The sequence below is a fragment of the Zalophus californianus genome, chromosome 15, assembly GCF_009762305.2.
Source record: "Zalophus californianus isolate mZalCal1 chromosome 15, mZalCal1.pri.v2, whole genome shotgun sequence".
Taxonomy (NCBI): domain Eukaryota; kingdom Metazoa; phylum Chordata; class Mammalia; order Carnivora; family Otariidae; genus Zalophus; species Zalophus californianus.
In genome coordinates this window covers 79,442,821-79,455,882 of record NC_045609.1, presented here as the reverse complement: position 1 = coordinate 79,455,882, position 13,062 = coordinate 79,442,821, and the positions used below count along the sequence as shown (strand labels likewise).

General features: G+C 46.4%; 1 protein-coding gene across 1 annotated transcript in view; it reads right to left on the bottom strand.

Annotated features, from left to right (window-relative positions):
* Positions 1 to 13,062, bottom strand: part of DMBT1 (deleted in malignant brain tumors 1) — a 79,880-nt gene that overhangs the window by 54,499 nt on the left and 12,319 nt on the right. The window contains exons 3-7 of the mRNA XM_035724237.1: positions 9,516 to 9,545; positions 6,696 to 6,743; positions 4,927 to 4,965; positions 3,545 to 3,905; positions 562 to 954 (exon numbers count right to left, since the gene is read on the bottom strand). Coding sequence (XP_035580130.1) covers positions 562 to 954; positions 3,545 to 3,905; positions 4,927 to 4,965; positions 6,696 to 6,743; positions 9,516 to 9,545 — 871 coding nt within the window. The remainder of the gene's footprint in view (positions 1 to 561; positions 955 to 3,544; positions 3,906 to 4,926; positions 4,966 to 6,695; positions 6,744 to 9,515; positions 9,546 to 13,062) is intronic.

The following is a 13,062-nucleotide window of genomic DNA, read 5'->3' as shown; positions in this document are numbered from 1 at the left end:
GTTTTACATGGTTTTTCTCTGTTTATGTAGGGAGTCAATTTGATTGCCATATTCCTATGTGTTTAGGATTCTATATAGTAGTCAGTTACCATTCCGTGTACCTTCCCCACTACCCAACTGCTCCATACTGCCCTCCGAAATTCACAAAGTACACTGCAATTTGTTCTCCAAATAGGCTTCATGGAGGACTCAGAAGAATATAACCATGAAGGTGTGAAGGTGGTTCATTTTCCAACCATACTCCCAATAGGTGTGCCTTGATATGTAAGGCCCTGGGAAATGGGGTGTAGACTGAACAGAACATTCTGTTGGAAGGAAGAGGCCCATATTTTCTGCCCACTGAACTGGGGATGGTCCTTTCACCCATTATGCCATGTTGCTGCAAAGTAATGTTGGCCCTTCTCTGTTGATGCCCAAACAGGCGAGGACCACTGACCCTACACTTTCTTTTCCATTGTACTTCAGTTGCCTGCTGCCTCTAGAAACCTTCGAAGGCACAGAATATCTCAGAGTGTTGGATGTGGGCCTTTTGTGTATAGTGTGTTTCTTCCCCTCAAAGACCATCTTAGAGAGAGAGATGGATATATTTCATCCCCACCTGAGCAGATGACACCAGCATCTTCTCCATGGCCACAGTTGTGCGAGTTCCAGCCACGGTGAGGGCAGCTCCACAGGTAGGACTCATGGCCAGAGCAGCTCAGGTCGTCTAGGAAAATTGGCCCTGAGCCCTGACCAAAATGGGCACTTCCAGGGGCCGAAGTGGCCGAGCCACAGTCCAGCTGCCTGCAGACCACGTTGGCGTCATTGGTGTCCCAGTCATCATCACACACGGTGCCCCAGGAGCCTTGGTACAGGACCTCCACGCGGCCCTGACACCGGTCCTCTCCGCTCACCAGCCTCAGGGCCAAATCTGACTCAGTCCCTGAGGGATAAAGAACAGAAAACCTCCTCCATCTGTATCTTAAGCTCATAAGCTTAAAACATTGGGAAGACCCAGGGGCTTCTTCCTGGCCTAAGGCCCTTGGGCAGGTATTGACCTTTCAACATGCTCAGATGTTAATCTTCACCACGGGTAATGGAACAGAGACACCCCAATCGGCTCAAGGCTAAGGATGCTCCAATGGAAAGAAGCACCCCATGACCTGGATGGAGGTGATGTGGTGGTCTGGCCTAATCCACACTGGGCACACCCAGTATGGAGCTCTAAAGCTACTGGTACATGCCAAGTCCTTGCCTTCATTACCAAACTATTGGCTTCAGAGGCATCTTGACTTGGTTCTGCCAAAATCCCAGGACATGGTGTAACTCGGTAGGCAAAGTGGAGGACCAGCACATAGCCCTCCTCTTCTCAGGGCTCTACCCCATGGGCCTGGGAGCCACCAGAGAAGCATGGTCCAAGCCCTTGAGAGGCTTCCAGGGCTTACACTGAGCACCTGGGGAGGACCTTTCCTGAACATAACCCCAGGTTTCCAATGGAGTCAGCAGGAAAACCTCTAAGATCAGGCCCAGGATCTGATCTTCAGAGACTTCTTTATCCCCCAGCTGTACACACACACACACACACACACACACACACACACACACACACGGATAAGGATGAGGAAAGACACACCCTGAGATGGCTCCTGTCCCTTCCAAACCCAAATGTTATTTGCAGCTGAGAATGATCCTAGGAGAGAGGACTGAAATATTCACCTAATTCTGTGTTTGAAGCTGTGGAGCTGCTGATCCTGGTGCTTTCTGGATATGGTAACAAAGGAGAAAAAACAGAGCTAGACATCATGGAAAGCACTTTTGGAAACCTGTTTTTGGTAGGCATCGTGATAGTTGTCCATCTACATCCTGCCACCTTCCACCTGGGTGTGCTGTGCAAAGTCCACTGCTCCCCTAGCTCCCCTAGCATTTCTGGGCCAAAGGCCTTATGAGGTCAGCCAGGTCCCTCTACATCTCTAAGCCTGGCATGTTTTTTTGTCCCTTAGAATATCTTTGCCACCTTCTATCTTGACTCATGTAGATCTGAGGGGTTTGCCGTATCTGTAGCTTGGGATAAAGAGTCAGGGGCATTGAGGGTCAACATAGAGCCAACTAGGTAACCCAGTACCTAGAGCACCTCCATCACCCATTGCACTCCCATCCGCAGGAAATGCTGTACAGGCCTCCTTGGACAGTGATACGACTTCACAGATTTGGAGGCCTTTGCAAGCACTGAGTAAGGGAGAGGAACCAGCTTGCCCTGGTAGCTCTTCAGTGGGAAGTCGGTGGTCATCAGCGTCCATTCTCCCACTCAACTTGTCAGCCCGGATTGTATGGCAGCTGAGATTCATGGCACAAGTGGGCAGTTCTCTGTAATTGCAGGCAGCCACCTCTTGGGACAGTTTCCACATACTGGATGAAACCTCATGGATTGATGGGAAGATGAGACTCTTGTGAATCCCATGCTTAATTAAGAGCCACCTTCCAGGATCTCAGTGACAGTGGGGAAAATTAAGGTGCTCCCAGGTTTGACAGAGAGCAGACAGATTTGAGCACCCTGGGGGGGAGAGGGATAGGTGGGCAGAGAGACAAGCCCAAGTAGGGTGGCTAAGGACTCACCTGGCTGGATCATGAACTGAGATGGATCAGGTGTGACAAAGAATCACGAATCAGACACACAGCACACAGGTGCCCCAACTGGACCGAAGTTTTAAGAAACACAGCCTATACCTCCTGAGATCTTGCTTCCACATGCCCTTGGGTGGAAGGAGCCAGGGCCCACCCTGAACCTCTCAGTCCTCTGCGAGCCCCACCCTTTGTCCTGCTGCCATTGTCTGCCTTGCTGGGCCTGAGGGCTGGCATTCCAGGAGGTGGAATGTCTTTGCCAGGCTCAAGAGAGGCCACCAAATCCATTGCATTCGCTCTGCATATGAACAGCAAGAATGACTCTGGACAGTTGGTCTAGATAGACCCTATTTCCACCAGCCCTGGGGCAATGCTCCCAGTCCTTACATGGTTTTTCTCCATTTTTATAGAGAGTGAACTCGTTTGCCATATTTCTATGTGTTTCTTTAGCATTCCACGTAGTAGTAAGTTGCCATTCCCTGTACCGTCCCCACTTCCCAACTGCTCTTCACTGCCCTCCCAAATTCACAATGTACACTGCAATTTGTTCTCCAAATAGGCTTCATGGAGGACTTAGAAGAGTATAACCATGAAGGTGTGAAGGTGGTTCATTTTCCGACCATACTCCCAGTAGGTGCGCCTTGATATGTAAGGCCCTGGGAAATGGGCTGTAGACTGAGCAGAATATTCTGTTGGAAGGAAGAGGCCCATTTTTTTCTGCCCACTGAACTGGAGATAGTCCTTTCACCCACTATGCCATGCTGCTGCAAAGTAATGTTGGCCCTTCTCTGTTGATGGCCAGACAGGCGAGGACCAGTGGTTCTACACTTTCTTTTCCATTGTACTTCAGTGGCCTGCTGCCTCTAGAAACCTTGGGAGGCGCAGAATATCTCAGACTGTTGGATGTGGGCCTTTTGTGGATAGTGTGTTTCTTCCCCTCAAAGACCGTCTAGGAGAGAGAGATGGGTATATTTCATCCCCACCTGAGCAGATGACACCAGCATCTTCTCCGTGACCACAGTTGTGCGAGTTCCAGCCATTGTGAGGGCAGCTCCACAGGTAGGACTCATGGCCAGAGCAGCGAAGGTTGTCTAGGAAAATTGGCCCTGAGCCTTGACCAAAATGGGCACTTCCAGGGGCCGAAGTGGCCGAGCCACAGCCCAGCTGCCTGCAGACCACGTTGGCGTCATTGGTGTCCCAGTCGTCGTCACACACGGTGCCCCAGGAGCCTCGGTACAAGACCTCCACGCGCCCCTGACACCGGTCCTCTCCGCTCACCAGCCTCAGGGCCAAACCTGACTCAGTCCCTGAGGGATAAAAACAGAAATCCTCCTCCATCTGTATCTTAAGCTCATAAGGTTAAAACATTGGGAAGACCCAGGGGTTTTTCCTGGCCTATGTTCCCTGGGCAGTTGATGACCTTTCAGCATGCCCAGATGTTAAACTTTATTACAGGTAAAGGGGCAGAGAAATCCCAATGGGCTCAATGGTAAGGAGGCTCCCATGGGAGGAAGCACTCCATGACCTGGATGGAGGTGACTTGGTGGACAGGCCTAATCCACACTGGGCACATCCAGTATGGAGCTCTAAATCTACTGGAGATTGTCAAGACCCTTGCCAATTTTTGCAACTGTTGGCTTCTGTGGCATTCTGACTTGGTTCTGCCAAAATCCTAGGACATGGTGCACCCCCGCATGCAAGGTACAGGACTCCACATGTCCATCCTCTTCTCAGAGCTCCACCCCATGGGTATGGGAGCCACCAGAGAAGCACGGTTCCAGCCCTTGAGAGGCCTCCAGGACTTACACTGAGCCCCTGGGTGAGGACCTTTCCTGAACATAAGGCCAGGATCCCAATGGAGTCGGCAGGCCACCCTCTAAGATCAGACCCAGGATCTGATATTCGGAGAGTTCTCTCTCTATCCCCTAACTTTACACACACACACACACACACACACACACACACACAGGGACAAGGATAAGGAAAGACGCCTGTCCATTCCAAACCCAAACTTTATCTAGAAACTGAGAATGATCCTGTGAGGTTGGAATGAAATATTTATTTATCGGTCATGCTGTAGTTGCAGAGGTAGGGATCCAGGTGGTGGCTGGATATGTCAACAAATGCAGACACCAGAGTTAGACATCATGGGAGACAGTTTTTGGAAACTTGTTTTTTTGCAGGGCCACATGGGATCTTCCTTTTTTCTATCTGCACACAACACCCTCTCACCCCATCCCCTAGAAATCTTCCTGAATAAGTGCAAAATCCATGTATACAGTTCCATCATTACCTACAGAGAGAGAACCAAATAAAATTATTCATTACCTATTGCACTAGTAGCCATCATATTCTCTGTAGTGCTGTCTGCATAGATTGTAGAAGGAGGGGAAAAAACCAGAAAATGTATAGTTAGGTCCTCTCTGAGGAGAATCAAGGACTCAAATTAAATTAGAATCTTCTAAGGATATGTTTTCTGACCGGGATTTTATCTTGCTATGTGACTTTGGGAAAGGGAGCAAACCTGTCTAGCTTCAAATTCTTTCATTCTACAAGGCTATTTTGGGGTAATATCTCTTTATCAATCTCCTGACCTTGATTCTGACCATCCCACATGTGACTTATGCAGAGCTCCACGGATAGATCCAAAAATAACTTTTCTAATCCTTATGCTTCCAATTGATTTCTCTTATTTAATTGTATTGGTTAGTACCTCTAGTACACTGTTAAATGACAGGGAGCCTGAAGGCCATTCTTACTTTTTTACTTTAGTGATAATGTTTCTATGTTTACCCATTAAGTACGATTGTAGCTTTAAACCTATGATTTTCAAATTGCTTCAAGAAACTGTGATGCTTGTCCCAGTCCCCAGCAAGAGTCTACTGGGTGCTGGGGCTTTATGAAAAGAAGACCTGAGAGCTCCTCTTAGTCCACTGCCACCAGAGCATTCATTGCATTTCTGAAATCCCTATTGGGTTTCCACATGAGGTCTTTTTTGATCTAGAGGAAATGTGACCACCACCTCTACCCCACAGTCGAGGTTCTGACAAGAGTAGCTCTAGGTAAGTCCTATCTGCAGTCCTGTGTCGTAGTCAGATAGCAAGCCCCTGAGCCCCTTGCTTGCACCCTGGATGGACTAGTTGTACCAAAGAAATTGTCAGGTAGCTGTTACTCCTAATACATAGCAGGGCTCTCACAGGAAACCACTATAGAAAGGAGGAGATTCTCCTCTTATAGGTGCTGCAAATAAGAATCTTGGAAAGAGACATGGCTAAATTATAATAAAGTCAGTCTCATCCTCAGCTCTAGTGACATCTGTGGAAGAGAAGGTGGTAAAGTCAAACCTCACCCCATGGGCTTTAGGGACAGGAAATCATAACATCTGGGTAACAGAAATGCATGACATGTGTACCATTAAGTTTCCCAACTGATCCATGCTGACTTCTGGTCAGGGGCCTTCATGGGGAGGTTATCCTTCTCTTGTCCTAGGGTCAAAGTTTCCCATGGGATATAGGCTGTGACTTTCCTTCTCAAAGCTCAGGTTGCCAAAAACTCGAGCTCTATTGACTACCTCCCAGCTCTCTCATCGGAGATGCCCCCAGGGGAGGTGCATGGGACCTCTGATGTCCATAAGCTGAAGGACTATGGCTCCTCATATTGAGAAGAAACCAAGGTGGCCTGATATGGGCTCAGGAAAGGGCAAAGTCAGGCAAGTATGCTGCCCCATCAGGTTTGCTCCTGCCTTTCCAGGACCTGCAGCCAGAGACCCGGCACCCCAGCCTGGCCAGGCATCAGCATGCAGTGGTGAGGACCACAAGGGTAAGCACTGAGCATGAGCAACAGGATCCCCCTGGAGACTGGACACCAAGCTCCACCTTGGATCTCCTTGGAAGTACCTGTGCAGGTTGATCCCTCCCCAAACTCAGGGACCTGGTTCATGGAAGGTTTACCCATTTAGGCCTGAGGCCTTATTCAGAGGTTCCCCCTTGGGAACTGAGCACCCCTATCTCTTATACCTTTTGCACCTCTTCTGGATCAGAGATGACCTTATGGGTGCAGGTAATGAGCCCATAGGGATCCCACATAAAAAATGTTACCTTCTGCCTCAATTGTTGCCAGGGATGCCTCTGTGGGAGACAAAGAAGCTACAGAGGGGAGAAAAAAAGAGGTCACTCAATGTTGTTCCTCATTTGAGAAGAGCCAGCCTTCTGCTTCCTCAGCTCTGAAACAAGGGCTGGATGCAGAGACCCGGAAACCCAATGCACTGCTAAAAGGTTGTGTTTCTTACTTACGAGACAGAATTCATCTCTCTGTCATTTCACCAGCCCTTATTCAATACTGGAATGCCAGCAGAGACGTTCTTTGCTCCTGCCATCAACCTCCCATCCCTCTGCTTCCTTGGTCTTCAACCAAAAAATCACTCCACTGATTAAAAGCCCCACCTGATTAATAAGATCACATTTCAAATACCAACTACCTATTTCTGTAGCTTACCCACACCCTCAAATGACAAATACCTACCATTGCTGAGGTATTCCTGAGAAGGTGGCCCCAACTAAGAAGAAAGGCAGTTTTCAAAGATGCATCCCCAAATGCTAAAATAAACCCACTCTAAAGTGATTGCTTGGAGAGCTATACTCTCTGGGGGAAGCCATTCTCATGTGATAGCTGGATTATCAGGGTCACATTCCTGTCTCAGTCATTGTCACACACGGTACCCCAGTAGCCTTGGTACAGGATCTCCACACGACCCTGACACCAGTCACTTCCATTCACCAGCCTCAGAGGCAAACCTGCATTGACACAGTGGAAAGCCCTCGTCCACTCTCTCTGCCTCCCTGGCTTTCACTCACCAGCACCCCCTGCTCTCCTCCTTCCTCTGACCACTGCCCATCTCCTTCACCTGTTTTCTCCTCTCCCACACCTTACGTTTCGCTGCTCTACCAAGCGCTGTCTTAGCTCTCTTCTCCTGCTGTCTTCCCCCTGAAAGAGCTCATGTACTCTGAGAGCTTGCTAGGAGGAAGACCCCAAAATCCACATCTTCAGTGCTGATCAGACCTTACAACCCCAGCCAGGCTCTAGACCAACATCTTCAGTGGCCTCCTGGACATCCATCCCACCATCCCAAACCCAACACAGTCTCTTTATTCCACTTGAATCAAGCCGTGCTCCACAAGGACTGTGTTGGAAATCTGGTTGTTATATTTGGTTCCTCCCCTTCTGTACCTCTTATATCCAACTTATCAACAAGGTGGTCTTTCCTTTTATTCTCACCGCCATTTTGCTAGGTTAGACCTTCCTTCTCTTGAATCTGGCCTACTTCAGGGGCCTGCCCGTGGATCTCCCTGCCCCACCTCCTCCCTCTCTAATCCATCTACATTGATAGATTCAACAAGCATTTATGGAATGCTTACTCTGTGCCCACTCCTATGCTGACAGGATTTATCTGTCTCCCCTAGAATGTCCCAAGTTTTATCTTTATAAAATGTGGATATGTTCAACTCACTTCCCTGCTCAAAAGGGCTCAATGTACTCTCCACTGCCATCAGGGTCAAGTCTCAGGTGGCATTCATCCAAGAGTGGGCTTCAACTCACCTTTCAAGCCTCTTGTGAGGGCTGACAGAGCCTGAGTGCCACCATAATGAGCACCATGTTCCAGCCTGACATGATCCTGCTAAACCACCTGCACTGATTTTGCAAAGAAAACAGGGAGCAGTTCCCGAGATACAGCCCAACATCATGACAGCAGGACCTGAGTCCTAGGTATGGCTTTTCAGTGGTTAGTTTGAGTTTATGAGAAATCTGTGGTCAGGCAGTGACCAGAGAGGTTGGAATAGGATGTAAGATCAGGGGGCAGGTGGTTTCTGTGGTTATTATAAGGGAAGAGGTCAGGGAAAGAGTGAGGAAAAGCCAATTGGGCTGTTTTTAGGGTGTTCCCAAGGTGCATTGCAGGCCTCCACAGCCCTTCCTGCTGCCCTCTTTGGTCACCCCTGTGAATGCCCCTTCAGAAGAGCTCTCAATCTCCCTGCCTCAGCCTGCCCTTTGCTGGATGTCAATCACCAAAAAGCTCCACTAGAGCCCATCCCAGGCCACTTCTGGACTCTCAGAGCATGCTCTGAAAGGGCAGGGATTGGCCTCAGACAGAGCCAAGAACTCCATGGCAGGGTCCGCTGTCCTAAGTGAGCACATCAAGGACTCTGACATATCAAATTCAGTGCAAAGTGTGTGCATTCACTCAGAGGTTGAGGAGAGATGGATAGATTTAGTAGGAATAGTGGACAGAGGCAAAGGTGCCTGTTCTTGGTTCAAATTTCTGCCCAAACACTTAGCCACCCTGTGACCTGGGACATATAACTGTTGACAAGTGACCTAACTATGCCACAGTTTCCCCATCTGCAACTTGGGGGTAATAATATTACTTACCTCAAAATGTTGGAAAGATTTCATGATAATAGCGCATATTATGTACATTAGTTGAGCACTTATTATGCACCGATCAGTATTTTAAATGATTTTTTTATACACTAACTCATTTGGTATATGAAAATAATTTTGTCCAGGGTACATAGCAAGTGCTTGTGGGATGTTAGCTATCTTCAAGATAACTGTCACTAGTGGTAAGAAGAGGCACTGGCTTTTTGTCACCCATCTCTCCTGACACCAAGCTGAAGCTAATCCCATGCAACAAATGACTGAGAGGCAGAGAGAAGAAGGAAGGAGAATGACAGATGAGACTGGCTGAGTGTGCATCTGATACATGCCTAGGGTCTCAGCATCCCCTGACCCCTTTCTTTCCATCCATGCTTTCTAAAAGGCAGGCTGCACTCAGCCTCAACAAGCCAACAGCAGCAGAACAACTGGCTGGCCCAGCCAGTAAACAAAACTCTAGGAAGACAAGTAAATAAAAAAGGTCTTACCATAGTCTGTAGTCGGGGAACTCCCCAGACCTAGGAAGAAACCAAATTCATCTTGGAATGGAGGTTCCACTGTTTGTAAATGATCTACAGTCACAGAAATTGGCTTGAGCATCACCTTACGATCATGCCAGGGGGCACTGTGGCTAACTCTTGGGTCTGTGTGCCTCCAGCATTCTTGAAAAGTGTTCTGGATTTTGCAATAGATTTCAAGTGGATTGGATATAGGGTGTTGAATAATTTTAGATGTAATAAAGTACATGTTTCTTTGCCCTGCCCCATAACGCTTAAAGTTTATAGTTACAGGATGTAATCTGTGCTCAGAAGAAGGGCTGGAAAAGAAAAGGTAGTTCTGACTGGCTGTCAAGGATTCTGGATGCCAGTTGAATCGTCCCTCCAGTTTGAAATTTGAGTGGAGTTAGCACTCGGAATAGCCACTCAAGAGGCCCCCTAAATAAGTACATATTTTGTTGTCAGATATCCTGTGCCTTCTGATCCATACCCTGAGAAATTTTTAATCTATTTTGAACAAAACCAACATCTAGAGGACCCTGGGTCTTTATCGGTGAGGCCACTCTAAAGCTCTCTAAGCCCCTCCACTTCAAGTTAACCCTTAGGACACCTTCAAGGTCCATCTGACTCAATTTTAGTTCTTGAGTTTCTTTTTTCAGCAGGCTTTACTCTATTTGTGAGGATTGATATTTCATGACTTTTACATGTTTTAAGAGGTCTTCCAAAGAATAAAAGGGATATTTATTTGTGAAAAGAAAATAGAATACAAGTCATTCTATCTTATTGTCACTATATGGATTCATTGGATCCTTTTATAAATCCAAAATACATTACGGGCTTTCTGTGATCTCATTTTTCCTATAGCTTGAAACATTTTGCTATTTCATCATTCAAGGAATTGGTTCATCATTACTCGTTAATTATTAACTATCATAAAAAAGAGTTATATAAGACGACAATGAGAGAATGGTGGCATTATCTAGAAGAAAGATGAAGTGGTAAGATAGGTCATCATTCTTCAGTGCCCCAAATATCGCATTACCTTTCAAGAAGGTATTTTTTAAAAAGACTGGAGACACTTTCTTTGTAAGATGCTTTTAGCTTTCATTGAATGTAGTTAAAAATTTAGAAGTTTTCATTGTCTATTACCAATGACAAAGAAGAAAATTGACATTGAAGATGTTTCACAATAACTAGGTGAATCAGAAGAGGAATGTAAAGAGATAGAGAGTAGCCCCCTAGATGCTAACAGTAATGGTGAAATTGCTTGTACTATTGAAATCTTAGATTCTGGGCCTTCAAATGATGATAACTAGAGAATTTCCCCAAATTCAAATATCAAGGAGTCAGTAATGTAATTCTAAGTACAAAAATAAAATATAGTGCTCTCGGGGTGTCTGGGTGGCTTAGTTGATTAAGCATCAGACTCTTGATTTCAGCTCAGGTCATCATCTCAGGGTCGTGAGACTGAGCTCCACATCAGGATCCAAGGTGGGCATGGAGCCCGCTTAAGATTCTCTCTCCCTCTCCCTCTGCCCCTCCTCTCTCTCTCTCCTTTTCTCTCCACCCTCTCTAAAAAAATAAATAAATAAAATATAGTGCTCTCACCCACTTCAATGGAAAGGATTTCATTGGTGGTATTTTGCAGCAAGAACTCAGACTATCTCATTTTGCTAAAAGGACATATGACGGTACACTTTTATTTTTTCTAATGCTTATATACCAAAATCTACTTGATAAAAGGAGATCTGCTATGTTTAAATTCTTATTAAAAATTCCAATGAGGTTGCTTTCATGATCCCGTTTTTCTTACTTCTTTGTATAAGGAAAGTTAAGGCATTCGATAAACTTCTCAGATTCCTTGTAAATGTGAGTGCTGCCAGGAACAGCAGTCAGAGGTTCAGAGATTGGAATCTCTCTAGCAAAACCAACAGGCCAGTGAGGGGCCTTGATGCCAGAGAACTACACCATTTGTCTCAACAGCTTGAATGTGGGGTCTACAATGGACTTCTCCGGCTGTCCTGCTTCATGTGGTTGATGGCCCAGTAAGAGGGCAAGTGAAGCCATGTGGCTGCACAGGCCTGAGGATGAAGAAGCAATTTGAAACAGAAATAGGCAGCTAGAACATTCTTTCAACACAGGCCACAAACCTAGGAAATGTGTGCACCAGAACATCCCCACCTCATTTCTGACATACCGTCCCTGCTCCCACACTCAAGAACATGCGGACAGACTTGCCTGAGAGAGTACTTCATTGAAAACTCGGACATTCAAACACAGTACTGATGACACCACACAATTCCCATTGTTTGGTTCCAGGTATCTTGCTTAGTCACATGGTGGTCGATGTCAGAATCTACATCTAACCCAGAAGCTCTGAGCTCCAAAGTCCCCACAATACTCAGGCATAAAACCCCCAAACAGAACGTTGGAGTTGTCTCTGGTTGTGCTGTGTCCACACAGTTTGAACAAACTATTTTCACAAATTTATTGGGACCAACTGGCTTTCAAATTCCATCAATCAACCACATAGTTGTAGATGATGTCAGCTATCATTTTGGGAATGATGTCTCAAGAGAGTTGAGACATCAGAATGATTCAACCAAGGAAAAGCCACAAAGAGATCTCTCAAGATATTTCCCCAAAGACCTGGTCACTTTCCAAGGGAGCTGGTCCCTTCCCATCTAGGCTCAGCCATTGCCCCAAATCTCCCAGAGTATCTACTGTGTACCCTTGCACATTGTATACATTATTTCTTTAGTGGGGAGAAAATTGAAGAAGAGCTTGAGTATTAAACCAAACAAGGCATCATCAAACTAGCCATATCTACTGGGTAGGCCACTCCAGTTAGTCTAGAAGAGAAGCCTAAGGAGATTGCGTGGTGACTCCAATGGCACTCTGGAAAGTGCCCTGGACCTTAAACGAACATTTAATAAAAATGATTTCATTTTCATGGTTGATGACAATACCATGTTTTACTATTTATATGTACTATCTCAGTTCATCTTTATCCCAACCCAGTCATCCCCACTTATAGACAAGGACACTGAGGCACAGACATTGAACAAGTACATCCAAGGACGTGCAGCCTCCTCCTCTACTGTCAGTGTTCTCAGCTATCATCCTGCTCTGCCTTTTGTCATAGTCACTGCCTGCCACCAACCCTTTCCTTGTGGTTCTTGCAAGGAAAGCGGTCCATGCCAACTGACCTTCTGTAAACCCACCAAAATGGGTTTTCAATATGAAGTCACCCAGTAGCTTTGACTGAGATTCAACATTGTTTTTGTGCATACAGCACGACTCCAGGATAAGAATGCTTTTGATTATTGTGGTTTTCGTCTTTAAGATTTTCATCTTATATCTGTCACAAGCACCCAGATTATTTCATCCTTTCAGGTACCATCTTCTCTGCCATAGAGTCTGCATTTGTCTCAGTGGAGTTAAGGATGTTGTGGATGGGAGCCCTATATGAGTCCTCTTCATGGAGTCTCACTGTTGCCAAGCAAATGGCCATCCTAAGGTGTTGGTACAGAGGCAT